General features: G+C 42.2%; 1 protein-coding gene across 1 annotated transcript in view; it reads left to right on the forward strand.

The window, feature by feature from the left end:
- The window catches only part of LOC101850059 (dentin sialophosphoprotein), a gene marked incomplete at its 3' end in the record, with an annotated part of 91344 nt that overhangs the window by 55006 nt on the left and 20739 nt on the right, over nt 1-15599 (forward strand). The window contains 3 exon segments of the mRNA XM_035973654.1: nt 1081-1172; nt 7101-7292; nt 8202-8235. Coding sequence (XP_035829547.1) covers nt 1081-1172; nt 7101-7292; nt 8202-8235 — 318 coding nt within the window.

Raw genomic sequence — 15599 nt, forward strand, 5'->3', positions numbered from 1 at the left:
CCTCCCTCTCCCACCCTCTCCCTCCCTCTCCCTCTCTCTCTTTCTCTCTCTTTCTCTCTCTCTCTCTCATTTGTAGCACTGTGTGTTCTGTAGCCTCTCTGCAGTTGGTACGAATGATATTCTATGTCAGTTCTTGCATTTTTGAAATTGTATCTTTACTGCAGGCTGATAATTGAAATTCTGTTGTCAGTGGGTGGCTATGGTCACTCAGCGTTATTTCCGCCTTTTTTAGAAGGTTTGTCTTGGCCAGATATTCAAAGTTATTTAGGTCTCTACCTATTGTTCTTGATGCCTTTCTGATCAGCTTGTTTATTTTTATGATGTGTTGTCTTCCCAAGTTGCTACCGTAGCAAGAAACACCTAAACTTATCAAAGTTTCTATTGTGGCAGTATTAATAGAATATCTGAAGGATGGATGGATTTAGATTGAAGGACCTCAGTTGTGTGGATGGGGGTAAAAACCCCTACATTAAAAAATTACTCAGTTGGTATCATGCTGAACTACTATGCAAAAAGCTCTGGCTTGAGTACCCAGCTGTGCTATCTTGAACTCGGATGTTTTGGGGTAATATCAAGCCTGTCAGCCCTCTTGGCTTGGTCCTGTCAAAGGTGGACATTTAGTTAAGAGGTCCCACCTTTTTAAGTGACTGGAGTTTATGTTAAGTTTATGGGAGTGTTGAGCCCATACTTTACTGGCTACGTCTTTTGTGCCATCTGTCACCTGAGAGTCTGGTTCAATTGCTACAAAGCTACAAAATGAGCTGTTTGTGTCTAGAAGGAGTGTAAGTCGTACAAAGACAAAAAGTGTCCTCCCGGTGTCCTTTTTATGATTGTGTTTTATGCCTTGATCGACACAATTTAGATCGTTCAGGAGGTGGGCTTTGACTTTATCTGTCAGGGCTACCCCGGGCTGAGATGGATACAACATCCCAGCAGAAAGACAGAGGTACTCTGTAAAATGTTTCCCCAAATAGGAATCAAACTCAGGTCTGCTGCATGCAATGGTGAAGTGCCTCACCACTACACCACAGATGCCGGTAGTCATATTGTAACCAGTGCATTTTGGTTTGTACCTTGCAGCAAGTTATGAGGGGGTGCCATCCAACACGAACAGGGAAAAGCCAGGTTGTGATACACTGGATGAGATGGCCGACAAACAGCAGTTTTTTCAGGTGATTGTCATATGAGGTTTAGTAATGAAGCATTTTTGTCTGCAAACGAAAATAGTTTAGGAATATTTTTAAGGTACTTTTCTTTCTGTTCATGAAATTTGATTTGTTTCTCAGACCCAGGCCCATTTTCTTTCACTGACTTTTTAATTAATTTTCTTTTCATCACGCTCTTACAAATTGGGAGAATACTTTCAGAAAGTCTGTTTCTTTTTGGAAATACGGTATAACACGGATAGATTGAACACAGAAGACTCGAAATCATGCATCTGCCAAAGTGTGCCTGCGGTCCCGTTTTTTTCTCCTCTTTTTCTTTGTAAGATATTCCTCGAACTATGGTTCCCTCGGAGCTACCAAGGCTGGTCCCAACAAATTCGAGCTATCCATGTTATACTATATGCTATTCCCATACATCCCTTTGCATACTCATTGCTATTTTGTTTTCTTTGTTAGTGTGCTTCATTTGGTAAGTTTGAAAATAAAGATTGTAGGAGCTTGTTGGATCCCCAGTTCTGCTTAAATAGGGGAATGGTGGTATTATGATTAGCGACTGTAATTTACTATGAGGACAAAAATAAAAATAATTGGCTGTGAATAGAGGACAGATGCTCTCAAGGGAGTTTTCATAAAGGGAGGCCTTTTATTTACCTCTCTGAGCAGCATCGTGCTTAAATGGAGTTCTGTATGGAACAAATCACTGGATCGTAATACTTATTTTACTTTAATTATTTCATCCTCTGTTGCCTTTAAGCATTGAGGGGAGATGCAGTTTTCTATGGTAAGCCAGTTCTGCAGCACTTTGAATTGTAATAGAATACTTTCTCAGGGTTTCTTTGACTCCCTCAATCCATTTTTGCATGGTCTACATCTTCCTTTATAGACTGAGTACTCAGTGTTACAGGCTCTCGTGGCTGGCTGGCCAGGTGACATATGTAACAGGTGGCCAAACCTTTTGTGTCAGGAATCAGTGAAATCGGGCATTTGTCTATTTTTGGGCTTATGGAGGTATTGGTATCATCTTAAAGGTTATTCATTTGTCTTGCTTTCGATGAAAAAATATCCATTATGTGGATAGAAATCAAGATATTTGCGTTTGAAGGAGATGGGGTCGCCTGCTTTCAGAAGTAAAATTAGTGAGAGAATGGCCGCCAAAGTCTGGTGACTTCCATAGCTGAAGAGTTCTTGGAAACTGCAAATTTACATTTTTTGTGCCTTTAACCCCCTCAATGCCGCAGGTAAATAGGCCTCTGTGCCGCAGGAAATCCCATAAAACAAGGCTGCTCAGGGATGACCCCACTCTACCTTCCATAATTTTTAAAATTTATGAATATTTCCACATGAATGTCTGCTTGTATATTCTACTTTGAACCTCATTTCTATTGATATAATTTTGGGGGGATTTCATTGAGAGGTAGATGGAGAATGATTGATGCCAAAAAACCCCCACCATCAAACAACATAAACAACGAGACCGAAAAAGGGGAATACATGTTGTGTGAGTGCTTGCAGATAAAGAAGAAGTGATAAGAGGCTTTTCCTATCTTATAAAACGCTCATACAATCCATATATATGTAAGCCCATCTGTTTTGACTGCCAGGAAATCATTTTTGTGTGGTAGATGTGTTAGATCTAGATCTAGATCTAATCTTTTCTTCGAGCTAAAATCCGAATTTGATGCTTTCAAATGGGATGGGGAATGGAGGTAAACATAAAGGGATAAAGGGAAGGTACCTCAATAATAATTACAAGATTTTAGCTGTAACTTCCCTTATAATTGGTATCAAAACAACCTCTGTCACAGTCCTGTAAATTCTGCGGGCCATAGGCACAATGCTACAACGGGCACGGCAGCGAAGAGGTTAGTCAACGTTTTTCCATAAAATTCACACAGAAAAGTGTTTTTGAATGGACATACAAGGTGTTGAGCTCAAAAACAAAAATTAGAAAAAAATGTCCAAACTGGCAGAAACATTCTGATTTCTGGGATTTCATTATTTTGACGAGTGCCTGATTTCTCCACAATGCCTTACATTTTATTCTGTGTTTTTGAGTTTTTCCATGAAATGCAAGCAGGACTCGTTGCCAATAGTTGCTCTTACTACTTCATTTCTCTGCCTTTCTCTTCTTGTGATGTTAATGGTTTTGCAGAGATATTTCATCTAGCACGCAGTGACTTTATAATAGTAATAGTAATTATAATAAATTGCATTTATATCTAGGGCATTTCCGCAAAGAAGTGTTCTATGTGCTGTACAATAATACAAAGAACGTATCGCTAGCCGGGTGATTCAACCGCCTAAGTGACAAAATTTTCAAAAATCACTTTTTTATCCCTTTGTATGGTACAACCTTAGATACATCTTATGTTAAAATCCCGAGTTTAAAAGATTATTGCAAAGTGTTTTAATCCATCAGTAAATCGATTGCCCATGTCCACAAGTACAAAAATTGTACGTGATTCAACTGCCTACTTGTCAGCTTCGCTGCGCGCGACGAATGGGCGGATGAATCATGCCGATTCGGAAGCTTGTGAAGTGTTCACCTGTCGCGTGGGCAGACCGACCAAAATGACTGTGGCCTTTGTCAAGGCGCAGTGGAGGGTAACAACAACAAAAATGTCACCTTTGTTGACATCGACTCAGATTGACACCTATGACAAATTTTTGGTAAAACAGCTTGCGCAATCAATTTGCTCCTTGGTTGGGTTGCGTTTTTGTGAGACGACATCAAAGAAAATTTTAATGCTGACTTGACCAAGTCGCAGAATTATTGCATATACTTCTGACCAAGGAATTTCAAACTGTCTGTGATTGACAACTAGCTAAGGATCGTTGAGTTTTGAGTAGAGTACACCTATTGGTCAATATCACTTTGGGAGTTGGGGTATAGTTCTCTAAATTGAGACATTACACGAATCTTGGTTCACTTAGGCCTAAAGTGAGTGCTTTTTTCTGTGTGCGTACCATGCATCATTCTTGAATCATGGATAAGTTTTTAGAGTGATTCTGTTACTTCTGATCCAGAACCCCAGTACACTGCCAACGATCCTGTTACTTCTGATCCAGAACCCCAGTACACTGCCAACGATCCTGTTACTTCTGATCCAGAACCCCAGTACACTGCCCTCGATCCTGTTACTTCTGATCCAGAACACCAGTACTTTGCCCACGATCCTGTTACTTCTGATCCAGAACCCTAGCACACTGCCAACGAGGTACATTATTCTTCCCAACATCCAACAACTCCTCCTGCAGAAGTTGCAGCTGGCAACACAGGTACAGCTCCTGCTGTTGCTATGCCTGAACTCCAAGAATCAGTACCAGCTGCTTTTGTTGAAAATGTCATAGCGGATGAAGAAACAGTCCACAATACTCCAAAGCGCAAAAGATTAGACCCACAAGAGTGGAAACAAAATAAAAGGAAAGAACTCTGCAACACTGGTCAGCCCTATGTCTCCCAAAGGGGAAAAGAGATCCCAGCTCGTCAAATGAAAAAGTCATGCTCATGTAAATATCTGTTTCAACAAAAAATTATATCAGGAATTCACAAAAGAGTACAGAGAAGCAATGTTTGAATACGTATGGAGCCTGACAGATGCTGCTGAAGGGAGTTCAGCAAAGGACTTGTTCATCAAATTTCTGTGAAATGCAGGAGGGAGTCACCAGATTCCCCAAGTAGGTTTCTGGCTCTACAGTTTCATTTGAAACGAATCTTCAGTGACATTCTCCCTGTTTGCAAAACAATGTTTTTAAATACAACTGCCCTCACATAGTGGTTTATTCGTAGCTATTTCAAAGAGGGCTGTCATGATTCGGACACGGGATCTCCATGCTTGCCATATTACCAGAGAGCAGAAGACGACAAACAATTTCTTATGAAGGATTTCTTTGATAAACTTAACAAAATGCCTTCTCATTTATTGCAGACAGAATACAAGCTACACTTTCAAAGCATTGCTGACCTTTATAAGGAGTGTCAAAGAAAATGTGAAAAGCAAAATCGGAACGCACTGTCCCAGACAACTTTATGTTTCAAAAGAGCAACCTGTCGTTGCATGTACCACGAAAGGATCAATGCGATGTATGTGTTTCGCATAGAGAAGGAAACTTGCATCGAGAAGAATGAGAAAAGTAAGTTGAAGCAAAAAAAAAAAATCCCCAAAAACGAGCAAGGCAGGAGAAGGAATCCGACGAAAAGCTGTCACAGAATCCAGTAGATGGGACAAGGTTATGTGTAGTGTCCATGGACTTGGAAGCTGTCCAGTTAGCGCTGGCCTTGAACACAACTGGGTTATTACAGGACTAAATGAAGTGTCCATAACTTACTTTACGTTTGGCACAAAGGAGAAGGAGCGCTGACAGCAAATGAATCTCTTCGTTGACAAATATGACAAATTCATTACATATAGTGATGGTTGTACGTATCAGAACCGCAACGCTCCCCTGTCGAATGTCATCAGCAACTTTTGTACAGTAAAATTTTTTTCGTCATTTTCTCGCCATTTGCCATGCATTTTCTTTAGCAGGTTTGATAATTCTTTTGGTCTCTCTTCTCTATTTCCTGTATAGTCCTCTTTGGTCTTTGACTTCTGCATTTCTTAATTTCTTTTTAATTTTTATTGCTTCCTTGGTATCGTAATACCACCAGCATGTTGTTCTGCCTTTGTTTCTGCCTCTAAGTTTGGTGCCACAACAGTTTTTCAGTGATTCTGATTAGTATTTTAAAAATGTTTTCCTTTCTTCTTCCATGTCTTTGATCTCAGGTGGCAGCTTATTGTACTCCTTGGTAATGTCATCCTCGATTCACTTCTTGATGTCTCTCTCTTATCCAATTTTCTTTGATTGCTAGTGGTTCCTCCCTTGTTCTTCTATGTTTGCTTTACATTGCTGGTTATGAGAGTTACAGTAACAGGTGTGTGATCCATTTCGATAATGTAGTTTGAGACCGCTCTTGAATCTTTGGCTGTGTGTCTTTGTTTTCTGCACATCAGGATGAAATCGATTTGTGATGCATGCTTCTGATCATTCTATCTGTGCCAGGTCTTGATTTGGCCTAATCTGTGTTGAAAAAATGTGTTCGTAATTATCATGTTTGTTTCATTATTTTGACAAGCGCCTGGTTTCATCAAGATGCCTCACAAATATATCTTCTTTGTTCTTGATGGTATTAACGTCATCGCTCAGGTCTTGTAAATATGATTGTCTATGTTCCTCTGCATAGCTGTCAGTGCAATGAGGGTATGTTTGGATGTACGTTGTTGTTTTGCCACCTTCTGTAAGTTTTATGCTCATTATTTTCTCTGAGATTTGTTTGATTTCATAGATTATATCCCTTTTGGCCTGGTGTATGATGAAAGCTACACCATGTTTGGCTCTCTAATTTTCAGGCATTCCCCTCCGGATCAGGAGGTAGCCTTTATGGGTCTGCTTGCTGTTGTTGCAAGTATTTTCTTTCTTTCCATGAAATTCACTCTTTCTGGTTCGCTGACATTTTCATTTGCCTTTTTAAATCGTAGTACTAGCTCACTGTCCGTTTACTTTACCTGGTCTGTTGCCATTTGAATTAGTCTGTGTATTCTCATTTGTTTTTCTCATAGCAAGATTTATTGGATCTTAATGTGAATATTACATGTATATATATTGGATTTGTATCTTTAAATTTTGAAAAATAGCTGTCTATTTCTAGACCAATTTCTTCCTAAAGTTGATATTCCCAGCTCCAAATTTATGTCAACAATCAATCCAAAGACTTGTAAAATTCAGCTTTCAGCCAATATTCTTTAAACACGTTGACAAATATATGAGTAATTGGTTCTGAAATCTCTGTAACAAAGTGGGAAAAAATGTGACTGCCTGTTTCGATTGAAGCTGCGCGTATTTTTACAATGTGAAGAAACGGCAGATTTTTAACAGTCTTGTTTATTTCGACAGAATTTGGAGAAATCGGCAGATGGTACAGTGGACTACGGGAAACTTAACCAAGAACTCAGTCAGACTGGAGGAACCATGATGCTGTCTCCTGGGGTGAAGGTCAACCAACCAGATATCTCTTTTGTTTCCGGTTTGTCTCCGGCTGTTGAGAATGCCAAGACGCCGAGCAAAGATTCGAACATGGATATAACGGTTAGTGCAAGTTGGAGTGACTGTGATGTTTTATAGTTTTGTTTCAACTGATATAGCAAGGATTTTACTTCCCATAACGTTTACAAGGTAAATACAGCGCGATATTCGAATTGATCATCTTTTAATACTGAAAAAGTGAAATAGTGATGACGATAGCCGTCATTTAATGATCATATCATCATAGCCAGTTGGAATATTGGCGGAAGGGGTGTTTGACACTTGGACTAGGAGTGCTTGACGTGAGATTAAAATTTAAAAAAATAATAAAACACACACACATACTCACACGCACACACACACACACACACACACACACACACACACACACACACACACACACTCACACACACATACACACACAGACACACGCACAGACATACACACACTCACACACACACTCACACACACACACACACACCCACACACACACCCCACACACACTCACACACCCAGACACAGGACGTATACATGGTTATATTTAATGGTACCCCAGGAAAATTTTTGGTCAGCTTGGCAGTCACCTTGGTGATTTGTCCTTGATCCTGATTTTTTTCACCAAATCCAGATTTTCCCCCCCCTGAGATCCTGATTTTTAGATTTCATAGAGTGGCAGGTCTGGCAACAAGGGCACAGTTAGACAAAAAGACTGCTGGCCATCCGCTGCATCCCGGCCCATCTCTGTCTGTCTCGATTTTGTCGTGCCACCGGACCTAGATGGACAGTGTGTGTGTGTGTGTGTGTGTGTGTGTGTGTGTGTGTGTGTGTGTGTGTGTGGGTGGGTGTGGGTGTGGGTGTGGGTGTGGGTGTGTGAGAGGGTGCGTGCGTGGGTGCGTGTGTGTGAGTGAGTGAGAGAGAGAGATGGGTTCCTCTAACTATTTTAAATTGCTTCAAAATTTTGCCTCTTCCCAGGACTCTCAACAGAAACCCAGTATGTTGTCTAAAGGTAAGGGCATAATATGGCAGTTGTCTTGTTTGTTTTAGTAGAGGTTTTACGATGCTCGCAACTGCATAAGGTCATATGAGCGCCAAGAGTTGGATGTCAACTGAGAAGTCCTTACAGGGAATCAGACTTACTCTGCTCACCTCTCTAGCTTCAACAGCACAAAGTCCGCTTCGTCTATCAAGGCACCCCGGAAATAGCGGGTCACAAGAGTGTGACAAACAAACAAAAGAAGCAGAGGAAAGTGACGATAGTAAGGATTAGGAAAGAAAAAGCAGCAGTTCCCTGTTGTACTTCAGGCATAGTAATGAGCATGACATTGTTGGATCAGCCCATTTACAATTCTACTGTGCATTAGAACGAGAAATGTCCCCCCTTTGGGAATGGCCCAAAGACACTTCAATCAATGGCACCGCCCCGGGGGGTGCAGTTGTCTACTGTTTTATGCAAATAGTAATCTATCATGGATTTTGAATGTGATGAGTCAATTTCACTAATCTTCTTTCCCTCTGCCTTTCCATCCAGCAGTAGTTTCTCTAGTTCATTTGATCTATTTAGGTGGCCAAAGAACCTTACCAGGTCTTTCACAGAAGAAAATTTCCCTATTCTGTAAAATCATATGTGTCACGACGCGATAGAATCAGGCGCTCGTCAAATTTTTGGCATGCAAAGTTATTGGTGCCATTTGAAAGCTAATTTATTTGCCTTGCTTCCAATGAAATAAATATATATCTGCCTTGAATAGAACTTAAGATATTTGCGAATGAAGGAAATGAGGTTGCCTGGTTTCAGTGATGAAATTAAGGAGTTGGAAATTTTGGCAAACAAAGGTTCAGAAGATTAAATTTGACTCACAATGCATGTTAATGATGAAAAAATGCCACTTAATTTACATTTTATTATGAATCTCTGCAAAATTTCAAATATCTTTCGAACATAACCATGATGACACAACATAAAAAAATACCCTGAAAAGTAATTAATGGAACAGAAAATTACTTTAATAGTTTTTTCAGTGCTTTAATTTTCAAACATAAGCGTGAAAAGCATGGAAAATGGTGAGGACCACAAGTCTGAATGTCGTTGTGTTTGCATTTGTGTCATCATAGTTTTGTCTGAAGGAAATGAAAAACTTTCCATTTTCATATCTGCGCTCATATGACCTTAGCAGTTGCGAGCGCCGTAAAACCTTATACTATACATTTATTTTTTGAAAATTTTGGCTTACAAAAATTCAGGGGATTCAGTTTCACTCAGAAAAAATGCCACTTTATTCAAATTTCACTATGACTCTATGCAAAATACCAAATATCTTTTGAACATAACCATGATGACACATAATAGATAAATGTTTGTTGTCATTTTGGAACATATCATCAATGTACATCAAAATTTCCCCTCTCGTGACGCCTAGCCAAGCACGCGTGGTCGCATCTAGATCTGTCACTACTTGGCCATTGGAACACAGTGCGATGTTAATCATAACTTGGTTTAATTTTTATTAACCCCTTCACTTCTGCCAGTTTTTCCCTGCCCTCTGCTGGAAAAATTTCCGCCAGCCTGGTGGCTGACAGGTCATCTGTGTTATGAGGCTGTTGTAACTCCTATAATTGAAAAGATAAACCTATAAAAGTATGCATCAAATGAAAGAAAAATGAAAGCAATTTTCAGCCCTACCCTTGGAATTGATATTAATTGATTCATGTGTAATAAACTAATGGCTTTGAAAACTGAAGGGGAAACTAACCTTATTCTTGATGACATCATGGCAGCTACATCCAACAGTAAATACTTGTAATAATCCAAGAAAAAGGCACTATCCAACGTGAAAAATCCCATATAAATGTAATATTGAAAATAAAATAAAATACGACACAGAGTTACTATTAAAAAAAAAAAAAAAAACCACTTCAGAATCAGTTGCGCCAGTAAAAGCGCTCTGTGTGGTACTTTCTGCTTGGACAATCAGGGCAGTAATACCTGCTGTCCCTCCTCACCCCCTTCTCACTGCACACGCGGCACCTCTTCTGGGGCTTAGAGAGTTCTCTGCTGGTACGACATCCATGAAGTGACGTCCCGTAAGCTGAACACTGTGGTCGTCTGTGACTTCAGGCGCATTGTTTCCCTCAATCAACATCGCTGAGATGACGTCCTTCTGGAATTCGAGAAAAGTTGAGCTCTGCCCAGACTTTTTTGAGACTATATGGGCATTGAGGAGAGCAATTTGTAGAAAATGCCAGCACAACTTCTTGTACCACTTGATTGATATTCTGATTGCGTCATATGGTTGGAGCATTTGATCATTTGTGGCTGTTGTAATCAAGGATTGCTGGTGGTTTCCTGCCATTGCCGCTTTGCCCTTGTTCATGACATGTTGACACCATGTACACATCTCACTTGTCGAAGAAATTTTGTGCAAGCAGTTTCCTACTGACGCAGCCTTCTGTCTCCCCCTTAGCAACCTGTAGCTGGCGCAAACACGGAGGAGTTCTGTTGGATCGCAGAGTTCCACTGCAAGAAGTGCGATGGCTGTGCAGCTGGTCAAAAAGATCAACCGAGATATACCATTTATCCACAAAAAAACGGTGACATTTGTTGAGTAGTGGTAACATTAGGTAAAACACTTCCTTTCCTGAGCATCCCAAATGTTGAGTGTCAGGGGGCAGAAGGTTGTCAATGTCGGTTGTGTATTCATCCTTACCTGCGTACACTCGGAAATGAAAGGTGTAGCCTCTGTTGTCGCAGAGTGAAAAGGATTTGATTCCAAACCTTGCTCTCTTCAAGGGGATATTCTGCTTGAAGACAAAGGCGACCTTTCCATAGCAACAGGGATTCCTCGATTGCGATATTCTTCTCTGGCTGGAACATTTCTTGAAACTTCAAGAACAGATGATCAAGCTCCGGGTGGATCTTGAAAAGCCGGTCTCGCTTTGGCTGGTTTGCTGGTGGCAGGTTGTCGTTGTCGTTCATATGCCAGAACTTTAGAAGGAGAAGAAACCTGTCCCGTGGCATGACAGCAGGGAAGACTGAGGTTCTAATTAGAGGGTCTGTACTCCAGTATGAGTTGAGGTCAGGTTTCTTCACAATCCCCATCAGCAGAAGGAAACCAAGGAATGTCCTCATCTCATGAATGTTCATCTCTGTCCACTGCCGGACACGTGACGCAGGCTTCAGGGTTGATGACGATGTGAATTCCTGAGCATACTTGTTTGTCTGAGTGACAAATATGTTGACCAAAACTTTATTCAGGAATAAAGAGAAAAAATCCACAGGTTTGAATCCTCTGACATTTACCTTCACTTGAGGGCTTTCGTCGAACTCCGGAATGTCCGGATGAAAAGCAACATTCCTTTGCTACACTCTTTGACTTCTCCCCTCCCTCTTCCTCTGCCACGCCCTCTTCCTCTGCCACACCCTCTTCCTCTGCCTCCTCGTCTGCTTGTACTAGTAGACAGCATGTCATTGTCAGGCACTGACTCTGAAATTATAAAAGAATAAAGAAAGTCTAGTACTTTTGATAATATAAATAAAGTCCAAATGCTGCTGCTGGGGAAAAAAAAAGCAATCACAGTAGTCCAAAGTATCATACACAATGCAGACATGCCCCTTCACAGTAGAACAAAGGCAGCGACTTTCACTAAAATCAACCAGATTTAAAGAAAACAAACAAGAAAAAACAAGAACAAATCCCTCGTAAATAAATAAAACTGTCAACACTGACAATGAATTATTGAAAGAAAACATATGAGATTATGCTGATCCTCAATATTTTATCATTCTCAGTCTAGATGTTCTGAGATAAACAACCTGCACTTCTGCATTTGACATAATGATGTAGATCTAGAAATCTAGATTTCTAGATTTATCTTGGGTCATAGTAATTCTAGATCTTGATCTATAAGCAGGAAAAATAAACAAAAGTAAAATAAAACAAACCGCAGTCAGTACAAATAAAGAATAGATTTAGACCCAGATCTAGATTCAAGATCTGAAACAACAATCAATACAACTTTACTTACCATTGTCCGTCCCATCCTCTTGCCCCAAGCTTTCATCCTTTGCTTCGTACGAAACATAGTCAGGTACCCCCAGTGGGTCGGGGGGATATAAATAGACCACTGCTTCGTCTGCAGAAGGTGCAACCCCCTCAAAGGCGGAGTGTCGCACACGGACCCCAACCCTCTGGGATCCGTGTGCGACACTTACTTTGGTGTATCCTCCTCTTCTCCTTCCTTCTTTCTTTCTTCTTCTATCTTTCCTACCACCGCTGACCTCATGTGCAGCAAAACGAGAGGTCACCCATCCCATAGAGTGGGTGCCTTGTTGACCGTGAGGTGCGACCCGTGCGGAGGGAAACCGGGTACCTGGCGGTTGAGGTGAGATCAGTCCACGGACTATCCCTCGCCAACACACCTCTTTGGCTCAGGTTTTCCTCTTAGACGGGAGGGTGGCACGGCCCATGCCGCTCAATCGGTTGAGAGCTGAAACCCCATCAAGCCCTGGGTCAATCTTGACGGGAGGGTCTTGTACTTTCTCGTTGAGAGTATAGCTCCGGGGTTGCCCTGGCACAGCTCTGGTCATCCGAGCAATGTGTCCCCTTGTTGGGCTCCATGGCGGGCGGAGTTGAATCAAACAAAACACTCTCATGGATTCTAAAACTCAAAAAGACCCTTCCCCAGCTCCCAACGTCAAAAAGTCTCGGCTCGCGGAAGCGGGTGCGGCCACCGAGCCGAGCAAAAACTCCAAAACTGGAAAAAGGACCTTTACGTCTGCCTATTTTCTCCCTTCTCCCAGGGAGCTTCCAAAGCAGCCGTACGTGGCCATCAGCTGGAAAGAAGACGCACAGAAGAAGATCACTGATCTGAATCTATTCAAGACGGGAGATGCATTAAGACAGGTTCTGGGATACATTCCTACGAATGTCCAGAAGCTGTCCTCTGGTGTACCCCTCGTCAAGTGTGCAACAGAGACTGAAGTGGCCAAACTTCTGAACATCACGACCTTCGGCAGTATTCCATGTACTTCCAAACGATACCAGAAGTTGAACTGCTCGAAGGGCGTCGTCCGCAGCCATGAACTAAAGGGCTGCAGCATGGAGGAAATTGTGGCGAACTGCGAAGGTGTGATTGACGCCCGCTGGATTACTCTCCGAGGGGGGGAGACCACCCTCGAAACCAACACGGTCATCCTGACCTTTGATTCGTGTCGCCCTCCAGCCACCGCTCGGGCATCGTACTTGGTCTGAGACGTGCGACCCTATGTACCGAACCCTCTGCGCTGTTTCAAGTGTCAGAAGTTCGGACATAGTCAGTCGAGATGCCGACACGCAGCCGTGTGTCCTCGTTGTGGCAAGACCGGGCATCCTGAGAAGGAATGCAAGGCTAGTCCTTGTTGCCCCAATTGCCACGGCCAGCACACAGCCTTTAGTAAGGAATGCCCGACTTGGATTCAAGAACGCGCAATCCAAGAGTATAAAGTACGAAATGGCTGCTCGTTTCAGGAGGCCTGCAAAGCTGCCAGTTGTGACCCGGGTCCCTGGCCGGTCATACGCAAAGGTAGCACGGGAAGCCACGAGGTCGGCAAGTCCTTCTACTGCTGACCTCCCAAAGCCCACGGTCAACAGGCATGTCTCTGTGACTAAAACAAAAAAGGTTCTTCCTTCCACCGAGACACCTCTGACAAACCGCTTTGAGGTTCTAGGGGAGGACAGGGTGGATTCTCCCTCCGCACTCTCTCCTCCCCCTCCCCCCTCCTCTATCACTTCCTCTTTTTCTTCCTCTTTTTCTCTTTCTTCTTTTTCTTCTTCTTCTCCTTCTTCTTCTTCTTCTTCTTCCACCTCACGCCTCATCCCTCTGATGGAGCGTGAGGTGCACCCTTCCCCCTCTTCCCAGCTCCCTCCGTCTGCTCCACCCCCCCTCCCTCTCCAGCAGACAACCCCCCTACCCCACCACCAACCAATGGAGGAGGACATCTCCGACTCCCCTCCCGGGCCTGACCCCGGGAGGGACGGAGTCTGTCACTCCTCCAAATCCCCCACTAGACCGCCGTCCAATCCAGGACGGCAACCTAGAAAACACTCTGCCTCCCCCGCAAGGAGGAGTCAGAGTGTTTCTTCGAAGCCGGGGCCTTTGAGCTCCAAATCAAAAAGTAAAAACTTTGGAGAGATCCGAAGGAAGTATTATAAATGCAAGAAATTGCAAGATATTTTTTCCGTCGTTGTTCCCAGCAGAATTTTGAATTTTATAAAGGCCATTGGCCTTTATGGCAAGTTGTAAAATGAAAAATGAAAACGTACTATTTAAAATTTTTATTGTTACCTATAAGAGCTGTTTTAAATCACAAATATATTTACACTAAATCTTAATATTTTAACATTTTAGCATTTTAAAGCCAATTAGTTGACCAGTCGTGGAGTGAACTTTTGTGAAAGTAAACAACTTGTGTTTCGCGCGCTCATATGACCTTAGCAGTTGCGAGCGCCGTAAAACCCTATACTACATACATACATACATACAAAAAGTAAAAAATCATAATGGCGGTCCTGCAATGGAATGCCAGCGGAATCCGACCTTCCATTGCAGAATTGCAACATTTACAGGCCACACTGTGCCCTAGGGTGGCCTGTATTCAAGAAACAAAATTCGCCCCGGCTTCAACCATAGACTTAAAAGGATTTACTGCGTATCATCACATTCACACGGAGAACCAGATTGCTTCCGGTGGTACCACCATCTACACCGACAACCACACACTCCACAGACAAGTACATCTTAAGACGACCCTCCAGGCTATTTCCGTACGGGTCACCCTGCACAGACCAATCACGATCTGCTCAGTTTATATCCCACCAAATTACCCCCTCAAATAACCCAACTAAATGACTTAAAGGCTCAGCTTCCAAAACCCTTTATTTTGCTAGGTGATTTCAATGCCCACAGCCCCCTTTGGGGAGACAAACCTATAGACCAGAAAGGAAAAATAATAGAAAACTTTTAATTTCAAAATAACATCTGTCTCTTAAATGATAAATCCCCAACTTACAGAAACAGAGCCACTTATAGCACTTCATCCCTTGACCTCACCTTTTGTACCCCTGACCCAGTCCCAGATCTTGCTTGGTCTGTGCTGGATGACCGCACTGACCTTTTCCCAATTCTCCTAAAAAACAATAGCCTCCAAAACGACCCGATCCCAGAACGCTTCAACTTCAAAAGAGCAGACTGTGAGGGGTTTGCCAATCATTGTTCCCAGATTCTTAATCCCAATTTCGACCACAACTACAATAAATTCCATGAAAAGCTTTTAGAAATATGCCACAAACACATACCAAAATTAAAAACCAAACCCCGGAGGAACAAGATCTGGTT

The sequence above is a fragment of the Aplysia californica genome, unplaced genomic scaffold (genome assembly GCF_000002075.1).
Source record: "Aplysia californica isolate F4 #8 unplaced genomic scaffold, AplCal3.0 scaffold00029, whole genome shotgun sequence".
Taxonomy (NCBI): Eukaryota; Metazoa; Mollusca; class Gastropoda; order Aplysiida; family Aplysiidae; genus Aplysia; species Aplysia californica.